The following is a 21,243-nucleotide window of genomic DNA, read 5'->3' as shown; positions in this document are numbered from 1 at the left end:
AGGGGATAGAATTGAATTAAGAACACGTGCAAAAATTAGATACAATTCTTTGATTCAAGAACTATAGTGAATTATGTGAGATGATGAAGTGTTATAAGAAGGTTTATACATGTATAGATAAGTTTTAAGGCATAAGGAGGGGTTAATAAGTTGAATTTGAGGTAAAAGTAAGAATTTTCGGGCTCAAAATGTAATTTTTGGGTTGTGTGCATCGATGCATCTTCAATGTGCATCGATGCATCTTCAATGTGCATCGATGCACTCTTAAATAAATAAACATCAAGTACAGTTGGTGCATCGATGCATGAGGAGTGCATCGATGCATCTCCTTAAAATGGAAACATCGAATGTAAATTGTGTATCGATGCATGATAGTGTATCGATGCACCTGTTAAAGAATGCATTGATGCACTGTAGAATGCACCGATGCACTTCAATGGGAAATGAAATAAATCGTTATTCAGTCTATGAAATGATAGATTAAAGTATATTAATTGGATACTGATAGCATATATATATATATATGATTGTGTAGACATCGATCGAAAGCAAAGTTCGGATAGGTCGACAGAGTAAGATACGCAACGGAAACAAGAGTTTAATAGGGTTCATTGAGACTAGGTGAGTACATGATAGTAAGTGTACGCTATGTTAAGGAATTAAGACTTGCGATGAGTCCAATTCCGATATTATATGATATAAGTATTAAAGCATAAACATGTAGTGATATGGTGTTAGATGTATGGTATATGAGTAAATGCATATGTTTAATTGTTGAATGAATTTTATGTGTGAACTATGTAAATGTTGATATTATGATAATAGGTCATGTGGTCATGAAATATATGATAAAATATATATGAAAATAATATAACTCATATGTACTTCTATTAGAATGTTATATGATATGTTAGTATAATAAGATAGATTAAATATTGATAATAAGACATAAGATTATATGCATATGTAATATATGTTAAAAGATAAGAAATAATATGTTATATGCATATGAGAAAAAGGTATATGTGATGTGACCATGTGTGAAAAGGATAAATAATGTGAATTTCATGGAAAATGCTATGTGAAAGTAAACTACATGACTATGTGATCATATGAAATGTGATAAAGAGCTATGTGATATGAATATGTGAATGTGTAATGAGGTAAAAGATAATGCCCATGTCATGTGTTATGAGAGCTATAGGTACAGTTGGCATACCAAGAGTCGAGGGTCTACGCGGTCCTTCGGGACATATGTGTTATATGTGGTCCTTCGGAACATCTACGTGGTCCTTTAGGACAAATTCTACGCGCCCCTAGTGGGATTTATACGAGCTGTGGTGACAACATAGTGCACAACCTCTATGTACTCACGTACCTTATGTTCTCAATAGTGTGCATGGGCTTTGAAAAGAAAACATAATTTGATATAATGATATATGTGTTTCTCTGAAAATGGTATATGTGATATGTGACATGTATAAGTGATAAGTTAGGATCATATGATAATAATGGTAACAAGTGCATATGGGTAATGGTTATATGAAATACTATGTGGTTATGTATGATATGATCATAGTAATTATTCATTTATTGTGGTGTTTTGTAGTAATATTATATGATTGGTTGATATGTATTATATGACAACTGCATGTATTTGTTAGGTCACATTGTGCCTTTACATGTCTCACTAAGTCTATGACTTAGCGTGTAAGTGTTTTACACGTAGGTGTGAAAAGTCAGAAGATCAAGCTTCGGATTCGTAAAGCAGCATACCTCTGCGCAACGTTCAGATCAGAAATATTTTGTAAAGTATGTCTTGTCATATAATTTAGTATGTTGGCATGTAACTAAGTCATTATATATGTACGCTCAAATGGAGTCTGTTGAGGTTTTAAATATGTTTATGTAAAAGAATTACTTTATAGAAAAGAAAAAGTTTTAAATTTTCTATGGTTTTTATAAAAGTATATACTTTGATTGGTCAATGTGACACCTCAGACTCGTATCCGAGTCGGGTACGGGTTGGGGGTGTTATATTTAATGGTATCAGAGCTAAGGTTTAGCCGATTCTAGGCTTAAACCGAAGTCAAGAGTATTTTGAAAAGGTATACATGCCAACAAAAAGTGAAAGTTTCTGATCTGATAGAGTAATGAGTATACTGTCTTCTAATAAAATTATATGGTTATGTATTAGATGTCTGATCGTGAAAGTTATCGAAGTGAAAGAAGAAGTAATAGACCTGAGGGTAGTAACAATTCACCTACCTTGGCCAGGCATGGTGAAGAGCGAACACCTCCAGAAGTACCAGTGAGAGATCAAGGGATATTTTTCGGGACGTTAACTGCTGTTTTGTCATGTTTTCAACCCTCTGCGCCCTCAGCTCCTCGAATGAATATAGCTAAAGAATTGAAAGGTTTAGGAGCACCTGATTTTAAGGGTGATGCTGAGGAAGATCCGATTACTGCGAATCTTTGGTTGAACGATGTTAAGATTATGTTGGATGGGCTACACTGTTCTGATGTGGAGAATTTATATGGAATAGTTTCTTTGTTAAGGGGACAAGCTAGAATATGGTGGACCAATATCACCATGAGATTAAGAAGTTATCAAGTGACCTGGTTATTCTTCTTGGAAGAATTTAATCGTAAGTATATTGGTGATCAATATATTAGACAGATGAAGCAAGAATTTCTGAATTTGAAGCAAGGGAATTATATAGTGTATGAATACGAATGTGAGTTTAATAAGTTAAGTCGTTTTGCTGCTGAGCTTATTTCGACTGAGAAGGATGTATGTGACTAGTTTATGGAGGGTTTGCACCCTAGGCTAAGAGAGGTTCTGATAGCCTTGAATTTGTCATCGTTTCAAGAAGTGGTTAATCGAGCTAAAGCTCTAGAGAGAGCTCAGAATGAAAGATTTAAAGAACAGATAGTTCAAAAGTATAAAAGGATGGGTGCTTCGTCGAGCTCCTCTCCATCCAAGAAAAATAGGGAATGTGATTCTCCAACTCAAGATATGTTGGAATCAGATGTTTTTATTGATAGAATATCAAATCTCAGTCAAGTCAGGCAATGTTCATATTGTGGAAAGAATCATACATGGGTATGTAGAGTAATCTCCGAAGCTTATTTTAGATGTGGGGATGTTGGACATTTTATTCGAGATTGTCCACTTATGACTGAAGAGACAGTATATATAGAAAGATCTATAGCGGTATCTCAAAGAAATAGAGGTAGAGGTCGTAGAAGAAATCGATCAGAGTCATTCACTCAACATGATATGCAACCAACTGCACAAGTTTATAATTTAAGGACTGATGAAGATTTCGATGATCCAGAGATGTTGGCAGGTAAATTTCGATATCGTGGTAAAATAGTTTGGCGTTGATAGATTTGGGAATCAACATAGTATTTAGTAAATGGTAATTAGAAAGATAATTGAAAGATTTGATTTGAATCAATAAGTAATTATTGTTAAGAATTGTTGAGTATTATAAAAGGATTGTTTCATCTCAAGGTAAAGTGAAAATTCGAGGACGGATTTTCTTTAAAGGAAGGGAGATTTGTAACATCCTGAAATCAGGGTTAGTGACAAAAATGTGAATTTTTAAAATTTGGAGATCAATTTAGGAAAAATTGAAAGTTCAAGAATTTTAATAGGAATATTTCATTATTGGATGAAAGGGTAAATATGAAAGGATTATAAGGGGATTATGGTAATGTTAGCTTAAAAGATATTTTCTCCCTTTTATAAGAATGAAACACGTGGGTTTGGAGAGTTATCTGGAACTCTTCTTTTTCTTCTTTCTTTCTTCTTCCCGTGTGTTCATGCTTAAGCCTCAAAGGTGAGTTTTAATTTTGATGGTTAATTCTTGAATATTTGAGTTGTGTTTTATTCTTTGAGCGTTATATAAGCTTAAAGAAAGCTTATATAAGCTTAAAACACCAAAAGGAGAGAATTAGAAAGGATATTTGATTAAGGGTTAAGAAATGAACTTTTGTTATGGAAAGGTTTTTGAAGTTCTAAAGATGGATTTGACTTGTCAAAGGGTTAATTAAGAAGTTAGAGGGGATAGAATTGAATTAAGAACACATGTAAAAATTAGATGCAATTCTTTGATTCAAGAACTATGGTGAATTATGTGAGATGATGAAGTGTTATAAGAAGGTTTATACATGTATAAATAAGTTTTAAGGCATAAGGAGGGGGTTAATAAGTAGAATTTGAGGTCAAAGTAAGAATATTCGGGCTCAAAATGTAATTTTTGGGTTGTGTGCATCGATGCATCTTCAATGTGCATCGATGCACTCTTAAATAAATAAACATCAAGTACAGTTGGTGCATCGAAGCATGAGGAGTGCATCGATGCATCTCCTTAAAATGGAAACATCGAATGTAAATTGTGTATCGATGCATGATATTGCATCGATGCACCTGTTAAAGAATGCATCGATGCACTGTAGAATGCACCGATGCACTTCAATGGGAAATGAAATAAATCGTTATTCAGTCTATGAAATGATAGATTAAAGTATATTAATTGGATACTGATAGCATATATATATATATATATGATTGTGTAGACATCGATCGAAAACAAAGTTCGGATAGGTCGACAGAGTAAGATACGCAAGGAAACAAGAGTTTAATAGGGTTCATTGAGACCAGGTGAGTACATGATAGTAAGTGTACGTTATGTTAAGGAATTAAGACTTGCGATGAGTCCAATTCCGATATTATATGATATAAGTATTAAAGCATAAACATGTAGTGATATGGTGTTAGATGTATGGTATATGAGTAAATGCATATGTTTAATTGTTGAATGAATTTTATGTGTGAACTATGTAAATGTCGATATTATGATAATAGATCATGTGGTCATGAAATATATGATAAAATATATATGAAAATAATATGACTCATATATGCTTCTATTAGAATGTTATATGATATGTTAGTATAATAAAATAGATTAGATATTGATAATAAGACATAAGATTATATGCATATGTAATATATGTTAAAAGATAAGAAATAATATGTTATATGCATATGAGAAAAAGGTATATGTGATGTGACCATGCGTGAAAAGGATGAATAATGTGAATTTCATGGAAAATGCTACGTGAAAGTAAACTATGTGACTATGTGATCATATGAAATGTGATAAAGAGCTACGTGATATGAATATGTGAATGTGTAATGAGGTAAAAGATAATGCCCATGTCATGTGTTATGAGAGCTATAGGTATAGTTGGAATGCCAAGAGTCGAGGGTCTACGCGGTCCTTCGGGACATATTGGTCCTTCGGGACATATGTGTTATATGTGGTCCTTCGGGACAAATTCTACACGCCCCTAGTGGGATTTATACGAGTTGTGATGACAGCATAGTGCACAACCTCTATGTACTCACGTACCTTAAGTTCTCAATAGTGTGCATGGGTTTTGAAAAAAAAAACATAATTTGATATAATGATATATGTGTTTCTCTGGAAATGGTATATGTGATATGTGACATGTATAAGTGATAAGTTAGGATCATATGATAATAATGGTAACAAGTGCATATGGGTAATGGTTATATGAAATGCTATGTGGTTATGTATGATATGATCATAGTAATTATTCATTTATTATGGTGTTTTGTAGTCATATTATATGATTGGTTCTATAAGTATGTAATTATGATATGTGTTATATGACAACTGTATGTATTTGTTATGTCACATTGTGCATTTACATGTCTCACTAAGTCTATGACTTAGCGTGTAAGTGTTTTACACGTAGGTGTGAAAAATCAGAAGATCAAGTTTCGGATTCGTAAAGTAGCATACCTCTGCGCAACGTTCAGATCAGAAATATTTTGTAAAGTATGTCTTGTCATATAATTTAGTATGTTGGCATGTAACTAAGTCATTATATATGTACGCTCAGATGGAGTCTGTTGAGGCTTTAAATATGTTTATGTAAAAGAATTACTTTATAGAAAAGAAAAGTTTTAAATTTTTATGGTTTTTATAAAAGTATATACTTTGACCGGTCAATGTGACACCTCGGACTCGTATCTGAGTAGGGTACGGGTTGGGGGTGTTACATTTATGTTAGAGGTTGTTATGTTTTTTTTTGTAATTTCATGTTTTGGTCACTAAATGCTTAAATTTCTATATTGTGTTTTGAACTCTCAAATTTGTTGCGTGTTTATTTTGATCCTTATTCATCTATCACTATGATGTTGGTTTAATTGCCAAATTTCCTTGTTAATTTTGTGGTTATTACATTGTAATCCTTTCGCACTTATATGCTTGAATATTCAATATTTATATTTTGGTCCTTAAAACTAGATCAATATTCATTTTAACCATCCTCTATGTTAACATTATAAGGAAGCGACATGGTCAAATGCCTGACTTAGGATTAATAGTTTGAAATTTATTCATTTTAGTCCCTTTGCTTATATCATATTTGAAGCTACTATATTCATGCTATTCCCCCAAATTTCATTCCTTATTCATTTTAGTCACTACCCATGATAAAATATTAAAGTAAAATAAACCAATAGCACCTTGTAGGCTTCCATTATCACATTTTAATCCCTTAAATTATTTTATTTGTTTTTCTTTTGTGTTTATTTAACTTCGTTTAATGTATGTTTTTTTTAATAAAATAGAATATTTTTTATATATTAAAATTTACATATATTATTAGATATAAAATATATTTTGTGTATATATAGGAGTGTATATTTTCGAAATGAGATTAATGTTTTCTTAAAAAAGGTTTTTTAAGGAATTATTTTAGTAAAAACTTTTTTTAAGGAATTATTTTAGTAAAAACTTTGTTAATATTTTAAATATGAAACGCTCGTTAATTATTCGACTAATCTAGGAAAAACTTCCAAACACTTGGAATACCCTTCTAATGATTATTCGAATAAAATATTTTAACATTATCATTTATTATATTAAGTTAATTAAAATTATTATATTCGTTAAATAATTCTTTGCTAAAGAATATTTTATTTTTTAAAATTATATATTGCTTTCGTATAATCATTTTATTAAATATAGATGTTCAATTTCCATTTTATGTATCTATTTATTTATCGTTTAATCATTTTATGTTATCTCCTAACCTTAGTTTAATTTTATTTGTCGTGATTAATATCTTCTCCATTTTCCATATGTTGTTTATTATCATCGCATTCATACATCATACATTTATTTTCTCGTTCTTTTTGAAAATTTAAAGGCAATGTTGTCTTACATCGTGGGTTAACGAAATTATGTCCAACATGATTGTATTTCAATTCTCGTTAATTCATGTAATAGGAGAACATCATTTTTAAATAAAAACGAGTGAATTAAACCACCTTTTACTGAGTCAAGTATTTTATAAATAAATTCATTCATTTTTTAATTCATCGAAATAAAAGGATCATAATTTAAATATTGAATTCAAATTTGTAAAATCTCTTTATTTAGATAACGTATAATTAAAAGTATCAATTTTGGACGTTGTGACAGTGTTTACATTCCCCACGCGTAATCATTTCTCGAACCCTTAAAAAATGAATATTTGGTAAACACATATCAATTTTTGTCCTAAAAACATTTTTTTTAAAAATTATTTTAAATGACGTTTTTAGGTATGTGACATACCTAACCAAAAGTCGATGGCGAGTCCAAATTCTAAATTAAACACAAATCTAAATTTACTAAAATAAAATCATAATTATTTTTAAATTAAATTACCTATAATGAAAAATGGTTATGACGCATATGACTGCTTGGTTGGTATAATATGATTGACGTGCATGCTTGATGTGTTTTATGGCTATTTGATATTGTCCGATGTGATATTGATGAATTATGAAACATGTATTGTTTACACGTGCCTAAATTTACTGCTATGCTTTTTCATGCTACTAATATTGATTCTGTAAATATTATTGCATACTATATTACATGTTTGCATGGGTTTAGGGTTATGCATGAGGAAGTTATTGGCCCAAATAGGCATGAAATTGCTCCGTTCACATCTTATATTGGACTTTTTAGTTCACTTTTCTCTATAATGTTAAGATCAGAATCTTAGAAAATAGTTATATTTTCGTAATAAAACTCTCTGTTTAAGTAAAATAAAAAAAATAAAAAAATAAACCCAAACAATGAAAATTGGAATTTTAGATTTTAACCTAGACATATGAATTAAGACTTTTTAAGAAAATTTAAAAATTTTATTTAAGGAAATAATTTTAGGACTAAATTATAAAGATTTAAAATTCGACACTGATTTAGGATTTCAACTTCTAGGGACCTTAGAATGGAATAAACCGTTCGTTCCAAATAATACCGGGAAAATGGATACCATAGGATGGTGTCCAGAATGAAAGCCATCTAAAAAGGCTAGCATTGGTGAAGGAAACAGTGAATGGTTAAAATTGTTGTAAAATAAACTAATGGCAAGATGTTGGTTTTTTGTTGGAAGCAACCCATAGCTAAATTTGGCAGAGAGTAAACAAAACACAGATCAATCAAATATATATTGTTCTTTCATGCATTACTTTGAACACAGACCTTGCCTCCGGCTCTGCTCGTGGTGGAAGCATCGGCAATGGAAGAAACCTCCGCGGTAACAGCCGTTGCCATCGACAAGGACAAGAGTAGCCAGGCTGCTGTGAAATGGACAGTGGATAACCTGTTGGAAGGAGACTCTAAATGCATCCTCATTCATGTTCTAAACAAGACCTTGCATCCGTGTAGGTATCCCTCTCTTTCATCATGAATGATCATCATTTCATCACTTCCATTTCTTGATGTGTTTTCGTTTTTTTTTTTTTCACTAAAGACTTTGAAGCTACACCTATCGAAGGTCGATCGCCATCTGAAGATGAGGTAGAATTATACTTCCTTTCTCCCCGAGGATACTGCGCTCTTAAAGGGGTGAGTTGATCATTGGCAGGTTCGGCCTGAAGTTTTCTTGTCATTTCCATTGATTCGGTTGATGCTGGTGCATTTTCAGGTTGAAACACATGAGGTGATCCTCCATGGCATTGATGTCTCAACTGCCCTGCTAGATTATATCCACAACAACAACGTCAGAAACATCATTGTTGGCGCTTCAACTCGGAATGTTCTTACAAGGTCTTCTCTGCTTATAATTTTCTGCAATTACTAGTACTGGATATGCCTCCTGCTTGTAATTTCTCTAACATGATTTTGAAATCGCCTTTTCAGGAAACTCAGACATCCAGATGTCCCAACGAGATTGCTCAAATTTGCACCGGAATCGTGCGGAGTATATGTCATATCAAAAGGAAAAGTTCAGGCTTCCCGGTCAGCGTGTAGGTCTTGGACATCTCACGACAGCACAAGCACGAATTCGCACAGTTCACGGCATCGGAAAATGCTTCTGCCTAAAGGTGCACTTGATAACTCAGAGATTAAAGACTTAAGCAGCAGCAGGTAACATGAAATAAACCATACCATTACTTCTTGGAGATTCTCAATTTATAGGTGCCAAGTCAAAACTAACATCTCTCAAACTTCAAAGGTGATCTATATGATTTTCTTCCATGTTTAGTGGCAATATAATCACAACGAGTTCGATTTCGAAAAATGTTACTTAGAGCTTCTCCTTGTTCATGACATTACTGAAAGTAAATTCGAATTATTAACCAATGTTAATGAGATGGAAATAAGAAACTACGATGAGAACAGCGAAGATGAATCTTTGCTAATAGTCTGCTTAATTTCCCAGGATTTGGATCTAAGCATGTTGTTCTAAAGTTCTAGAGATATTTACTCACACTCACAACACTAGCATTGATGCAGATCCCCATCCGACCATTTCGGTGCAGGCCCCTACAAAAGTATTTCGAGATGTAAAGCCAGAAAATACGGAATAACTCCTGATAGAACCAGTGGTTCCTTTCAAGTAAAACCATGCGACCAATTGATGTCAAATACACAAGTTGTATCACCTAAAGCTTCAAAGAGATGTAAAAGACAAGAATTTCTTCATAGAATTTCCATACCAGAGAGAACTATTATTTTAGAGCCACAAAATTGTCGACCAACCGACCCAACTGCTCACGGTTCAGACAGTACAGCTTACAGTTCCTGCTTGAGTCCTGTGAGTATGTTGCAATAAATTCATTAGGCAACTATGTTTGGTCAAACGTAAAAACATACAATGACTGCCTGACATAACTAGTTGGTTCCTATAAACTAAATAGATCTTCAAATGCTTTATTTTATTAGTCCATTACCATATTACTGAGACATAGTTCATCCTTTGCATGAGTTGCATAGCGAGACTTGATGTTGGAGATGAGGAGACTTCGAAAAGAATTAGAGATATCCATGGAAATGTTTAAATCAGTTAGCAAAGAAGCTGTTGCGGCGAAAGAGAAGGTAAGATCAGATGCTTATGAATCATATGTGATCTTATCAAACAAATGTTGCCAGTTTTTCTTGACTCCACCTTTCGTTTTCCTAGTTGAGGACGCTTCAGGAATGGAAAGAAGCAGAAGAGCAAAAACTAAAGGAAGCCAGGCTTGCCGAGGAGGCTGCAGTGGCTTTGGCCGAGGCAGAGAGGCAAAAAGCCAAGGCTGCTATGGAAGCAGCAAAGACGGCACGGCGTTTAGCAGATATGGAGGTGTGTAAGAGAAAACTCTCTGAATCAAAAGCCAATCGTGAGGAAGAAGAAAAAAAGAGAGCACTAGATATGTTGGCTAACAATAAAGCTGCTTATAGAAAATACACCACTGATGACGTTGAAGCTGCAACGGATTACTTTTCTGGCGAGCATAAGATTGGTGAAGGAGGATATGGATCTGTTTTCAAAGCCACACTTGATCACACTGCTGTTGCCATCAAGGTCTTAAAGCCAGATATGTCACAAGGACAGAGGCAATTCCAACAAGAGGTAACAAAGCTTGTTAATTCCCCTTTTACGCATAGAAATGCAGGCAATTTCTCTAGCCAAATGTTTTAAATAAATGTTCAATGTAGGTTGAGGTTCTCAGCTGCGCGAGACATCCACACCTGGTTCTGCTCATAGGTGCCTGCCCTGAGTACGGATGTCTAGTATATGAATACATGGAAAACGGAAGCTTAGAAGATCGGCTCTTTCGTAAAGACAACACTCCACCAATACCATGGCAAAGCCGGTTTAGAATAGCTGCTGAAATTGCCACAGGCCTTCTGTTCCTTCACCAAACAAAGCCAGAACCACTGGTGCATCGTGACCTCAAGCCTGCAAACATTCTCTTAGACCGGAATTATGTGAGCAAGATTAGTGATGTTGGCTTGTCCGAACTGGTCCCAGTCCCTGCAGAAGATGGTGTCTCTCAATATCGCTTAACACAAGCTCGGGGAACATTTTGTTACATTGATCCAGAGTATCAGCAAACAGGAATGCTAGGTGTAAAATCAGATTTATATTCATTCGGTGTGGTTCTACTACAGCTGATAACGTCAAAGCCACCAGTAGGACTGTGTGCCAGTGTTCAGGAGGCAATCGACAAAGGAACCTTTGCAGAAATGCTTGATCCAGTGGTACCAGATTGGCCTGTTGAAGAGGCTTTATCATTAGCAAAACTGGGTTTACAGTGCTGTGAGCTAAGGAAAAGGGATAGGCCAGACCTTAATTCAGTTGTTTTACCAGAGCTGAATCGCCTCAGGAATCTTGGGCTTGAACATGAAGCCAACAACATTGAGATTCAACATCAAGCCAACGACGGCAAAAACGTGGCTTCTGAAGCACCCATTCATAATTCAGTTCCAGAGAATATATCACAAGGAATTCAGGTTAGTCTATACATGAATATTGCAGTCACTAGTCTGTTTTACTTCATGCATTATCAAGAACAAATGACAAACAATCCTAATGTAGAAATGGAATTCGAACGTAGACCGCTGAAAGAAGCTAACGGAAACTGTTAACATCGATGAGCAGAGTGTGGAAGTCCAGCATCCTTCCATCCAACGGAGTATCTTCCGGAAATTCAAACAGAAAGCTTGGTCAACCGAGCTGTAAGTCGTTCGTAAATTGAACCGGACCTCCTCAGCAGTTGGAAAGAGCCGAGTTATTTTCATAGTAGAAGATAAAATTGTTGCAGTGACTGGGGAGACATGGAGCCCTGGAGTCATTCTGGATATAGAGCTGAAAATTTTCCTATGGAATAGCACTAGTTCAAACTTCTAGGTTCATTCTCCCGATGTCTTTTGATTATACACCTATCTAATTAGTTCATGCACATTGTTTGAACAAATTGATGAGTTTAAATGTACCTAATGACTAGGAGTAAATATTTGATCAAGTATAGTTGAAAAAAAATTCAAATTAGTCGAGCTTATCGATCCCATTTTATCATTTAAAACTTTATTTGAATTTTTTCGAGTCGAATCGAATATATTTATTCGAGTTTCTATTCAAATTTAAATATAATTATTTATAGTGGTATGATGCTGATTGATTTTAATTTAAATAACTTTCTCTAACCGTGTGTGTATATATATATATATTGATTTGTAATGTTACGTAATAAACCAAATGCTATATGAAATTACATGATATATTTAAAATGTTATTTAAAAAAAAGGATTTTATGAACAAAATATTGATTGTAGCATATAGAAGTAAATGAATCGATGGGACAAGAATTTACAAAGAAGAATAAAACACAATTGTGGGATTAAGTTGTAAATGGAAGAAATTTATTGTTAAAAAGATGAATTAAAATTAAACAGTTATTCTACAGCTGATCTGTGATTTAAATCGGTCGAAAGTGTACTTAAAACGAAGAATGAATCGTAGAAACAAGGAAATCAAAGACCAAATCAATATATAATCAAATTAATTAACTAAAGATCAAAACGACATCGTGCAATCTTTGTTGTTCTTTGCTGTCTAGCAAACAGTACGTGCGTGTACACAGAATCAGAGCACAAAGTCAACAGCCAACAGCTGACAGATGGTTACCGTGCATTATAACGTCTATGATGTGAGAGTTGAAGATCTAATTCAAGGCATTAGCGACACATCTGTAAGTTCTCAGGTGCTACTGAACACATGCAAACATACACTTCCTAGAGAATGTTGGTAATAGAGCATTATAGTACTGAAGACTCAGGCATGTCTAGGGGGATGCAATAATACGAATGCAACTGTTGCCATCGATAGAAAACGTAGATGACATCAATTGCTTATGGCTTTGGAAATTACTATAGGTAACCAGAACAAGAACAGATAACTTTTAAGTTTTAAACAATAATCAACTACAAGTCGTACCGATCCATAGTTATATTCTTATGGCAATTCTTGATTTGCTTGCAGTATGTGCTGATATCTACAGTTTGGAAGCCGGCTTGGAAAAATAATGTTGACAAGAAGTCTTCATAGAAGTTAAATGAACATATCAGACAAAAAGACAAGGTTTTCCTATGAAAAGCGAAAAACTATAATCTAAACTGCACATGCTTACAGTTCCATCACCTCGTACATAGAAGCCATCACTTATCATCTGATTCTTGTTTTCCAGCTTCACCTTATAAAGTGAGAACATGCAACAAAAGAAGAAAGATGCATGCCATCTGAATCAAAATATCATCTTGGATGTAGAAAAAGGTGTCAGAAAACTATGTATAGCCCAGAACCAAATCAAGGTTCCAACCAAGTAAAACAGGAAACAACAGATTGAGATGTGATCAATTCCTCTATATCAAGTACCATTGGTAACTCGAAGAAGAAAAATATATTATTCTCTCAAAAAGGCTCCTATTCATACAAACCAGAATGAATTATGTGACACAACAAACGCAACTTACTTGCACAAAATCTCCAATAGCATAATCTCGCAAGAGAACGTAACCATCCGGCAGCACGTAGATAAAAGCACCCATCTCATTTAGATTGAACAATATATCCATCCAATCTCCTCAAGTATATCTTATATATGTATACCTTTAGAACTCTTTTAATATTCTGTAGTATCTGCAGCATCCTATATGGAGAAACTGCAGACAGCATGAAAATCTGCTTAACATTTTAGTTATCAGAAAAAATTAGCAGGTCATTACCTCAAACCGTACAAATCGCTGATGGCAACTAGAATCAGGATCAGAAGCATCAGAATTGGAGATTTCCAGTAACCTTACCAAGGTAACTACATCAACTGAAGAAGGTTTAATCCTTTCAAGAAGACTGTCGACTGTAACATCGCATACAAATGCATTCACCTGATCGTCTTTGAAAGCTGCATGTGACTGCATTTCAACAACAAAACTTAGTCCTGCCTAACCATCTAAGAAACAATACATACTTGTTTCTCTTCACATGCTGAACACTATTGTAAACTTGACAATTACTGTGACTAATAATGTTATGAACATATTACTAAGCATACATGCAAGCTATATGCAAATCTACTGTTCTAAGACAGAAATGTTCAATGAGGGCACAAATAAAAATTTGAGTTTTTTATTTATTTATAAAAATGGGAGGTTTCATTAAAAGCCCCTTCGTATCCGAAGAAACACTATAAAGTATCTCCACGAACACAGGAAGGAGGAAAAGAGTACCTCAGTTTAGAAATCAATATCATCCATAGGTACCATAGAATCAAATTGCGGTTGCGGATGTGGTTGCGGTGTCGCGGTTGTAGATACTACGGACGTTACGTAACGTGTTGCGGCTGTCACAGCCGTGATCTCTTCCTCAAAAATCACAATACGTAAAAAATAGTATATTTATACATTTTACATTTATCTTTTAATGTACTAATATTAATATACTGTTTTAATATTTTATTTTGAAAAATAAAAATTTAATTTCATAGATAAAAATTTATTAAAAAAATATAAACCATAGAAGTGTTATCATACTAGATAATGGGTAATAACAATTATAATGTTAATGAATAACATATAAACAATATCACTAAAATCATATCAAATTTTTTATATTGTAACATAAAATTGTTTATTTTACATAACTTAGAAAGAAAGAAAAAATACATAACTATAAATATAAAAATTCTATATCTTACAGTTCACCAAAATGAATGGCGTGACAGATCTAAAGCATTTTCATCTTCGTCGTTGTCTTGGTTTTGATTCCTTCCTATTCCATGTGAAGAAGACATCGCATTATGTGCATCATAAGATGCATCATTGGTAGGAAACATGTTGTATGATAAATAATGACAAAAAAATCCATAACTTGGATTTTGTTCAAGGTAAGGTGGATAACATGAATTTGATTGATAAGAATGAGAATCATGAGATGATTCACTAATTTCATTATCATTTGTAGATGAACTATATGATGATTAACATGTAAATGAATCATAAAAGTGTTCTCCCATCCTCCTATGAGTTCTATCATCATCATCTCTTATATTTTGTGGTGCATTTGTTCTATACAAACATGAATTATCATCGTAAGTATATATGGACGTACCTTGATCTCCATGAAAAGTAGTAGAATAAATGTTTCCATATTCTGTTTGGTACTTACCTTCATTATCACCACCATGATCATCACAACCACTATCATCGTCGTCGTCGTCATCATCATTATCATCACACACACTATTACTTTTTTCTATCACTTACACACATACTATCAAGGAATATATTCATTTTTTATTTTATTTGGTCTGATCCCAAATTATGTAATCATGCCTATCAATTATTCACTTTTCAACGCCTCTGCACGCACACACCATCACTTTTTTATTTTGTCAAGGAATATATTCCTTTTTTTATAATATTATTTATTTATTCTTTATATTATAGATTAGATAAAATTTTATAGTTTCATAGCAAATAGATAAAATATATGTACTATTATAGTATTATAAAGTGAATTCATCTCTTATACAAAATTTATAAAATAATAAATAAACATATGATTATGATACTTAATGTTTATATAAAAATTTAATTTAAAATTAATCACATCAATTTTAGATATGAGAAAAATTCAATTTAAATTTAAATGAATTTAATTTTAAAATAACGATAATAAATAATTTAATTAATTCAAATTTAAATAATTAATTTTAAACATAACTATTATGATATTATTAATGATATATATTTATAATCCAGTTTTAAGAATTAGATTAGAACAATTCATCTATGTAATTTTATATTTTAGATAATTTAAAGTTTGTTGCGGCGTTACGACGTAATTTATAGCATGTTGCGGTGTTACATAACGATTTTTGACCGCAACAATCGTGATGCGGTTCCCTTATTGCATTGCGCCGATATTACGTCGTGGTATCCTTAAAAAATGTTACGCTGTGGGCGTTACGTTGCGTCCGCAATTTAGTACTATGATAGGTACAAAAAACACACAGAAAACATAACCAACCCAAGAACCTAACCAACTATCTAACAACCAATAATAACAAAGAAAAAAGGAGCTATCAAGCAATTCCTAACTTAGCAAACACCTCTGAATGTGCTTAATAATAACATTTTGGTTGACAACAAGCTCGACTATTTCTTTCACCAAGGATTTAAAGAGACTAAAACAATAATCATGATTTTTTATCCAATCCAAAGCGTTTGCACAATCAATTTCTAGAATTAACTTCCCATTGGAGCTCCACTCCGAATCCACGAAATGAAGCAGATCAGCTTTCACAGCCAACAATTCAGCTAGGACAAGGGGCCAAGACCAGAGGGCTTCGAGAAGGACCTTAGTAGTAACCCATCCGAATTGTGAAGAACCCCACCAATACCACCTCTGATCCAATCTTTTTCCATCACACCATCTACGTTGTCATAACATATCCCTCGGGGATTCGTTAGACTTAAAAAATAATTCGCGGAAAGACGATGAAATTTAGGTTTGAAATAATTTGATTTTGGCTTGCATTATGGCTTTATCGGCAGCCTGTGTACTACAATGTCATTATCCAAACCTGACATGTCTTGATATGACCAAGATAACACATCTTTGAATTCGTATAGGAGATGTATGAGATCCCATCTTGCTTCTGATGAGAATGAGGTGCCAATCTTGACATCTTTCTTATTATCATCTATCCCCAAATTTACTATCTCAGTCTTCTCTTGATGGGGGAAAATTTACTTATTTTCTTGCTCAATCAATCGAAAAATTTTAGGATTTAACTCGTATTCCACATCATCCTTATAACCCTCATATTCTTCTAGACACATGTCATTTTCGAAATCAACCTTTGGTTTAGAAACATAGTTATTCGAACAATTGATATCTGGAGACCTGTAAAGGGAGATCAATATGTTTGGGCTAGAGACGAGAATTTCTATATTTATCGAAGGATAATGGCTACGATAAAGAAGGGAATAGATGTTTTCCATGGGAAGAATGAAGAAAAATGCATCATTTCATTAAAATAAGATTAATAATAGTACGCCCTCACAAAGGATCCCTATTACTTTCGGGTCAATTGTTATCATTCATTACTCTGAGATTTGTTTGAAAAATACAGGGAGCTCTTTAACAGTATAATTGTTTAGGACGTATCTAGGAGGGCATGGACGGATTGATGTCAAAGAGCATTCCCCACTTAAGTCATCTATCACACCGTTGATGCCTAAATCTTTCATCAAGGTGTCAATTTTGGTAGGTTCTTCATCAATCAATTGAAGCTCCAATGTTTTCATCACAAAGCCCCCAAATGTGAATGTCAAAGTGATGGGTGGTATGACAATAAGTTACCAGATAACATCTTGACCATGTGTCCTGGCCTTCATTATCTCCCTAAACTTCTGGGTATATTTAATCATATCTTGATATGTAGGTTTGTACCTAATCCCAAAGCAGTTCCTCTTGGGTATTAGGCATAATATTTCAGTGTTCCTTGTAGTTTCTTCCCCAAACCTTTTTCAGTTGTGGCTCCTTAGGCTAAAGTCTCATTTAGATGCATCTTGGTGTTCTTTGAGAGTTGGGAAGATGGTAATTTCTTTCTTTCAGAGATGAGGTGGCGTCGACAAACTTCAAGGACTAAAAGGACGATTCGAGTGCACCTTCATTCACCTCTACACATGGTGTATCAGTGGTGATAGAGGCTATAATTTCCTCTTCAGCGTTGATGGTTGTCAAAGTCCTTTTAGTTATAAATTTGAGTTTCTGGTGTAGTGAAGAGGGAATTGCCCCGACCATATGTATCTATGGTCTTTTAAGTAGGCAGTTGTAACTTGGGTGAATGTCCATGACTACGAATTCTATCTCAAATGTTGTAGGACCTACTCGAAGAGGAATTGTGATCTTTCCCATAATGTTCCTCTATGTACCATCAAATGCTTGGATAATATTGCCACAAACTTTTATGTGTAAGGTATCTACATGAAGTCGATTTAAGGTTGCCCAGGGCATGACATTCAAGGTTGATCAATTTTCTATTAGGACTCCAGACACAATAACTCTCTTATAGTGAATGGTTATATGCAGTTCCTTGTATCTACCCTAATGCTCATGCAAATGCAATAGAAAGAAAGAGTACCTCAATTTGGTGGGGAGGCTTGACTGGACGTACGGGTTCTGTGTCTCTTGAGAGGATGGGGCTTTTGGATCAAGTATCCTGAAGGAATCAAAGAGGGAGATGGCTTAGTGACACGACCAACTGTTCACTTGATGCGACTTCTCGTGCTCGGGGCACTGGCTGATGATAGTCTTTCCTCGGTATGGGTGGGCTCTGCAGGCGTGTCTTGAGATTGGCCTTCTTTAGGGTTATGAACTGGTGTAGTATGGAGATCTAAGGACTATTCAGATACTTGTTCGGTTGTGGGCTGTCAGTGATTAGAATGAAATCATCGCCATCAAAGAATTCTGACGGGATTTCCTGGGTGTTCTCGAACGAAGAGGAGGAGGTGAGATATTCATCTGTCTCGCCGTGTCCTTCTTTATGTATAGGGTAGATATGTGTGGCAAGAGGAGGGACATCCACGGGGAACTCAGGTGGAACATTTTTCATTGAGGCATGAAATGTACTGCCGTCTGAAGGTGCTATATTTTTCAGGATTTTATTCGGAAAAGGCGGCAAGTCCTCATTGGTAATCAGGAGAAACTCCTTGAAGAAAGCATTTAGTTGTGCATCTCTTGCCTTGACATAGCTGAAGAAAGTCTGCATTTGACATTCTAGAAACTCCAACCACTCTCGCGTCTGTCTAGTAGATATGACCACGGCTGTCATTCTTACCTCGATAACCGGTTTTGATCCTCGCTCCAGGCCCTCATGTGGAGCATCGTCATAGAAACTAATAATTTTGGGTAACTTCTTTTTGGTGATGCCTTCCTTTGACTTGATAAAGTCCTCGAATGACTCTTCGGGGACTTTTTTCTTCCTGCACAGAGCAGTTATCAAGTTAGAAAAAAGAAGGTTACATAGGTTCCTCTTCACACAGCCATGGAAATGCTCGAAAATTATCTCTCCAACATCAGTCGCGTAAATGATCGAGTGCAGCAGCATCAATCACCTCACCAATTTTGTTGTGTTGTGGGAAGTAGGCATCAGCTTGTCTTTCAATAAATGATTCCACAACTTTTTAACTGGCTTAAGGGCTCGACGATCCACACACTTACAGGTTAGTACATTCTTTTCAAACTTGGCCCAGCCGAAACACGTGTCATCCAGCACACCATCATATGTTTCTTGATCTGCCTCGGCAAGGAATTTTTTATGTTGATCTTCCACCTTCCTAAGCTTGAGGTAGCAGTTTAGGGTTGAGGAAGAGAACCAGATAGATTTCCCTCTCACATAAATAGTGTGTTGGGATGGGTCACCTAAATGAGTGTAAAATTCTCGAAACATTGCCAGCGCCACTGCCTTTGGATTCCGAGCAAATTTCTCTCATTTGTGCTTCCATATTATGTCCATTACCTCCAATCTGAAGGGTTCTTCACCAGCCTCCAGGAAGACAAAGTCGTCCTCCAAATAGACTTTTCATTTTTGTAGGGTTTTGAACTTCGCCTCAGTCTCGGCAGTTTAGAAATGTTCAAATCTTAAAGCCGCAACAGAGGAGGTAAACGTGGCTGGATTTTTCTTAGATCTCGCCATGGTGTTTGTTGTGACAGGTATTATCGTGGAAGCAAAAGATGCAAAAGTTAAGGGAATAAAGGTTAAAGAAAATGGTTGAAAGGAAAATAAGGAAACGGTGAGGAGAAATGAGAGACGAGTGTTTTGAGGAAAAGTAGTAGGTTATGAGTGGTTTATTGGGGGTAAAACGGTAAAATAAAAAGGGAAAAAGATATGGTATTAATTATGAGATATTTGACTTGACTTAAAGAATGAATAAAATAAAGGGAATATATATTTCTCTCTTTAAAAGTGCCACCAAAACCAATTAGATTAGGGTTTCTCTCCATTTTATGCATAAGATTCATCCTTGTGCTACCACGAGTACCCTAATTAAAAAAATAAAGAGTAAAATAAAAATAATCAACTCGTGTAGAATAAAATAACATAGTTTATTTATATACATAATACAAATTTTGGTTACCTAGGCAACCAAATTTGTTTAAGAAAGAAGGGCAAACTCTTGGGCAACATGGAGTAACGATATCAGTTTAGCACGCATGAAGGGTGCTCCATTGTATGCCTTCATTCATTGACCATTCACCTTAAAGGTTGACCCATCGTCCATGTTCTTGATTTCTATTGCTCCATTTCTATGGACTTGGTGTATGATGAACGGTCTTGACCATCTAGATTTCAGCTTGCTTGGGAATAGTTTGAGTCTTAAATTGTATAGCAACACTTGTTGTCTAGAAAAATATTTTCCTTGGCAAAATTTTTCTGTAGTGTCATCTTTTCATTTTTTTCTTTGTAAGGCAAGCACTCTCATATGCTTGAGCTATAAATTCATCCATTTCATTCAGCTCCAATAATCTTCTTTCTCCAGTGAGCTACACATCCATATTGAGTTTCTTAATGCCCCAAAGTGCTTTGTGTTCTAATTCCACAGGAAAATGACATGCCTTGCCATATACTAGTCTGAATAGTGACATTCCAAGTGGCGTTTTGAATGTTTTTCGGTAGGCCCATAGTGCCTCGTCAAGTTTTGATGATTAATCTTACGTTTAGGGTTTATCACTTTCTCAAGAATCTGTTTGATCTCGCGATTAGAAACCTTAGCCTGCCCATTAGTCTGCAGATGATACATCGTAGCAATCTTGTGACGCACTCCTTATCTCTTCAGCGTGTTGGCAATGAATTTGTTATCAAAGTGA

General features: G+C 34.6%; 1 protein-coding gene across 1 annotated transcript; it reads left to right on the top strand.

Annotated features, from left to right (window-relative positions):
* Nucleotides 1-8,608: 8,608 nt before the first annotated feature.
* On the top strand, nt 8,609-12,004 carry LOC120175864 (U-box domain-containing protein 34-like). The gene is given in 8 exon segments (XM_039182419.1): nt 8,609-8,764; nt 8,851-8,951; nt 9,031-9,152; nt 9,246-9,473; nt 9,843-10,143; nt 10,272-10,424; nt 10,510-10,938; nt 11,025-12,004. Coding segments are annotated over 8 exon segments (2,409 nt in total). The 5' UTR covers nt 8,609-8,622; the 3' UTR covers nt 11,958-12,004.
* The last annotated feature ends 9,239 nt before the right edge of the window (nt 12,005-21,243 follow it).

Source organism: Hibiscus syriacus, unplaced genomic scaffold (genome assembly GCF_006381635.1).
Source record: "Hibiscus syriacus cultivar Baekdansim isolate YM2019G1 unplaced genomic scaffold, ASM638163v2 tig00112217_pilon, whole genome shotgun sequence".
Taxonomy (NCBI): Eukaryota; Viridiplantae; Streptophyta; class Magnoliopsida; order Malvales; family Malvaceae; genus Hibiscus; species Hibiscus syriacus.
Note: the sequence above shows the minus strand (reverse complement) of the source record. Positions and strands in the feature narration are given on the sequence as shown.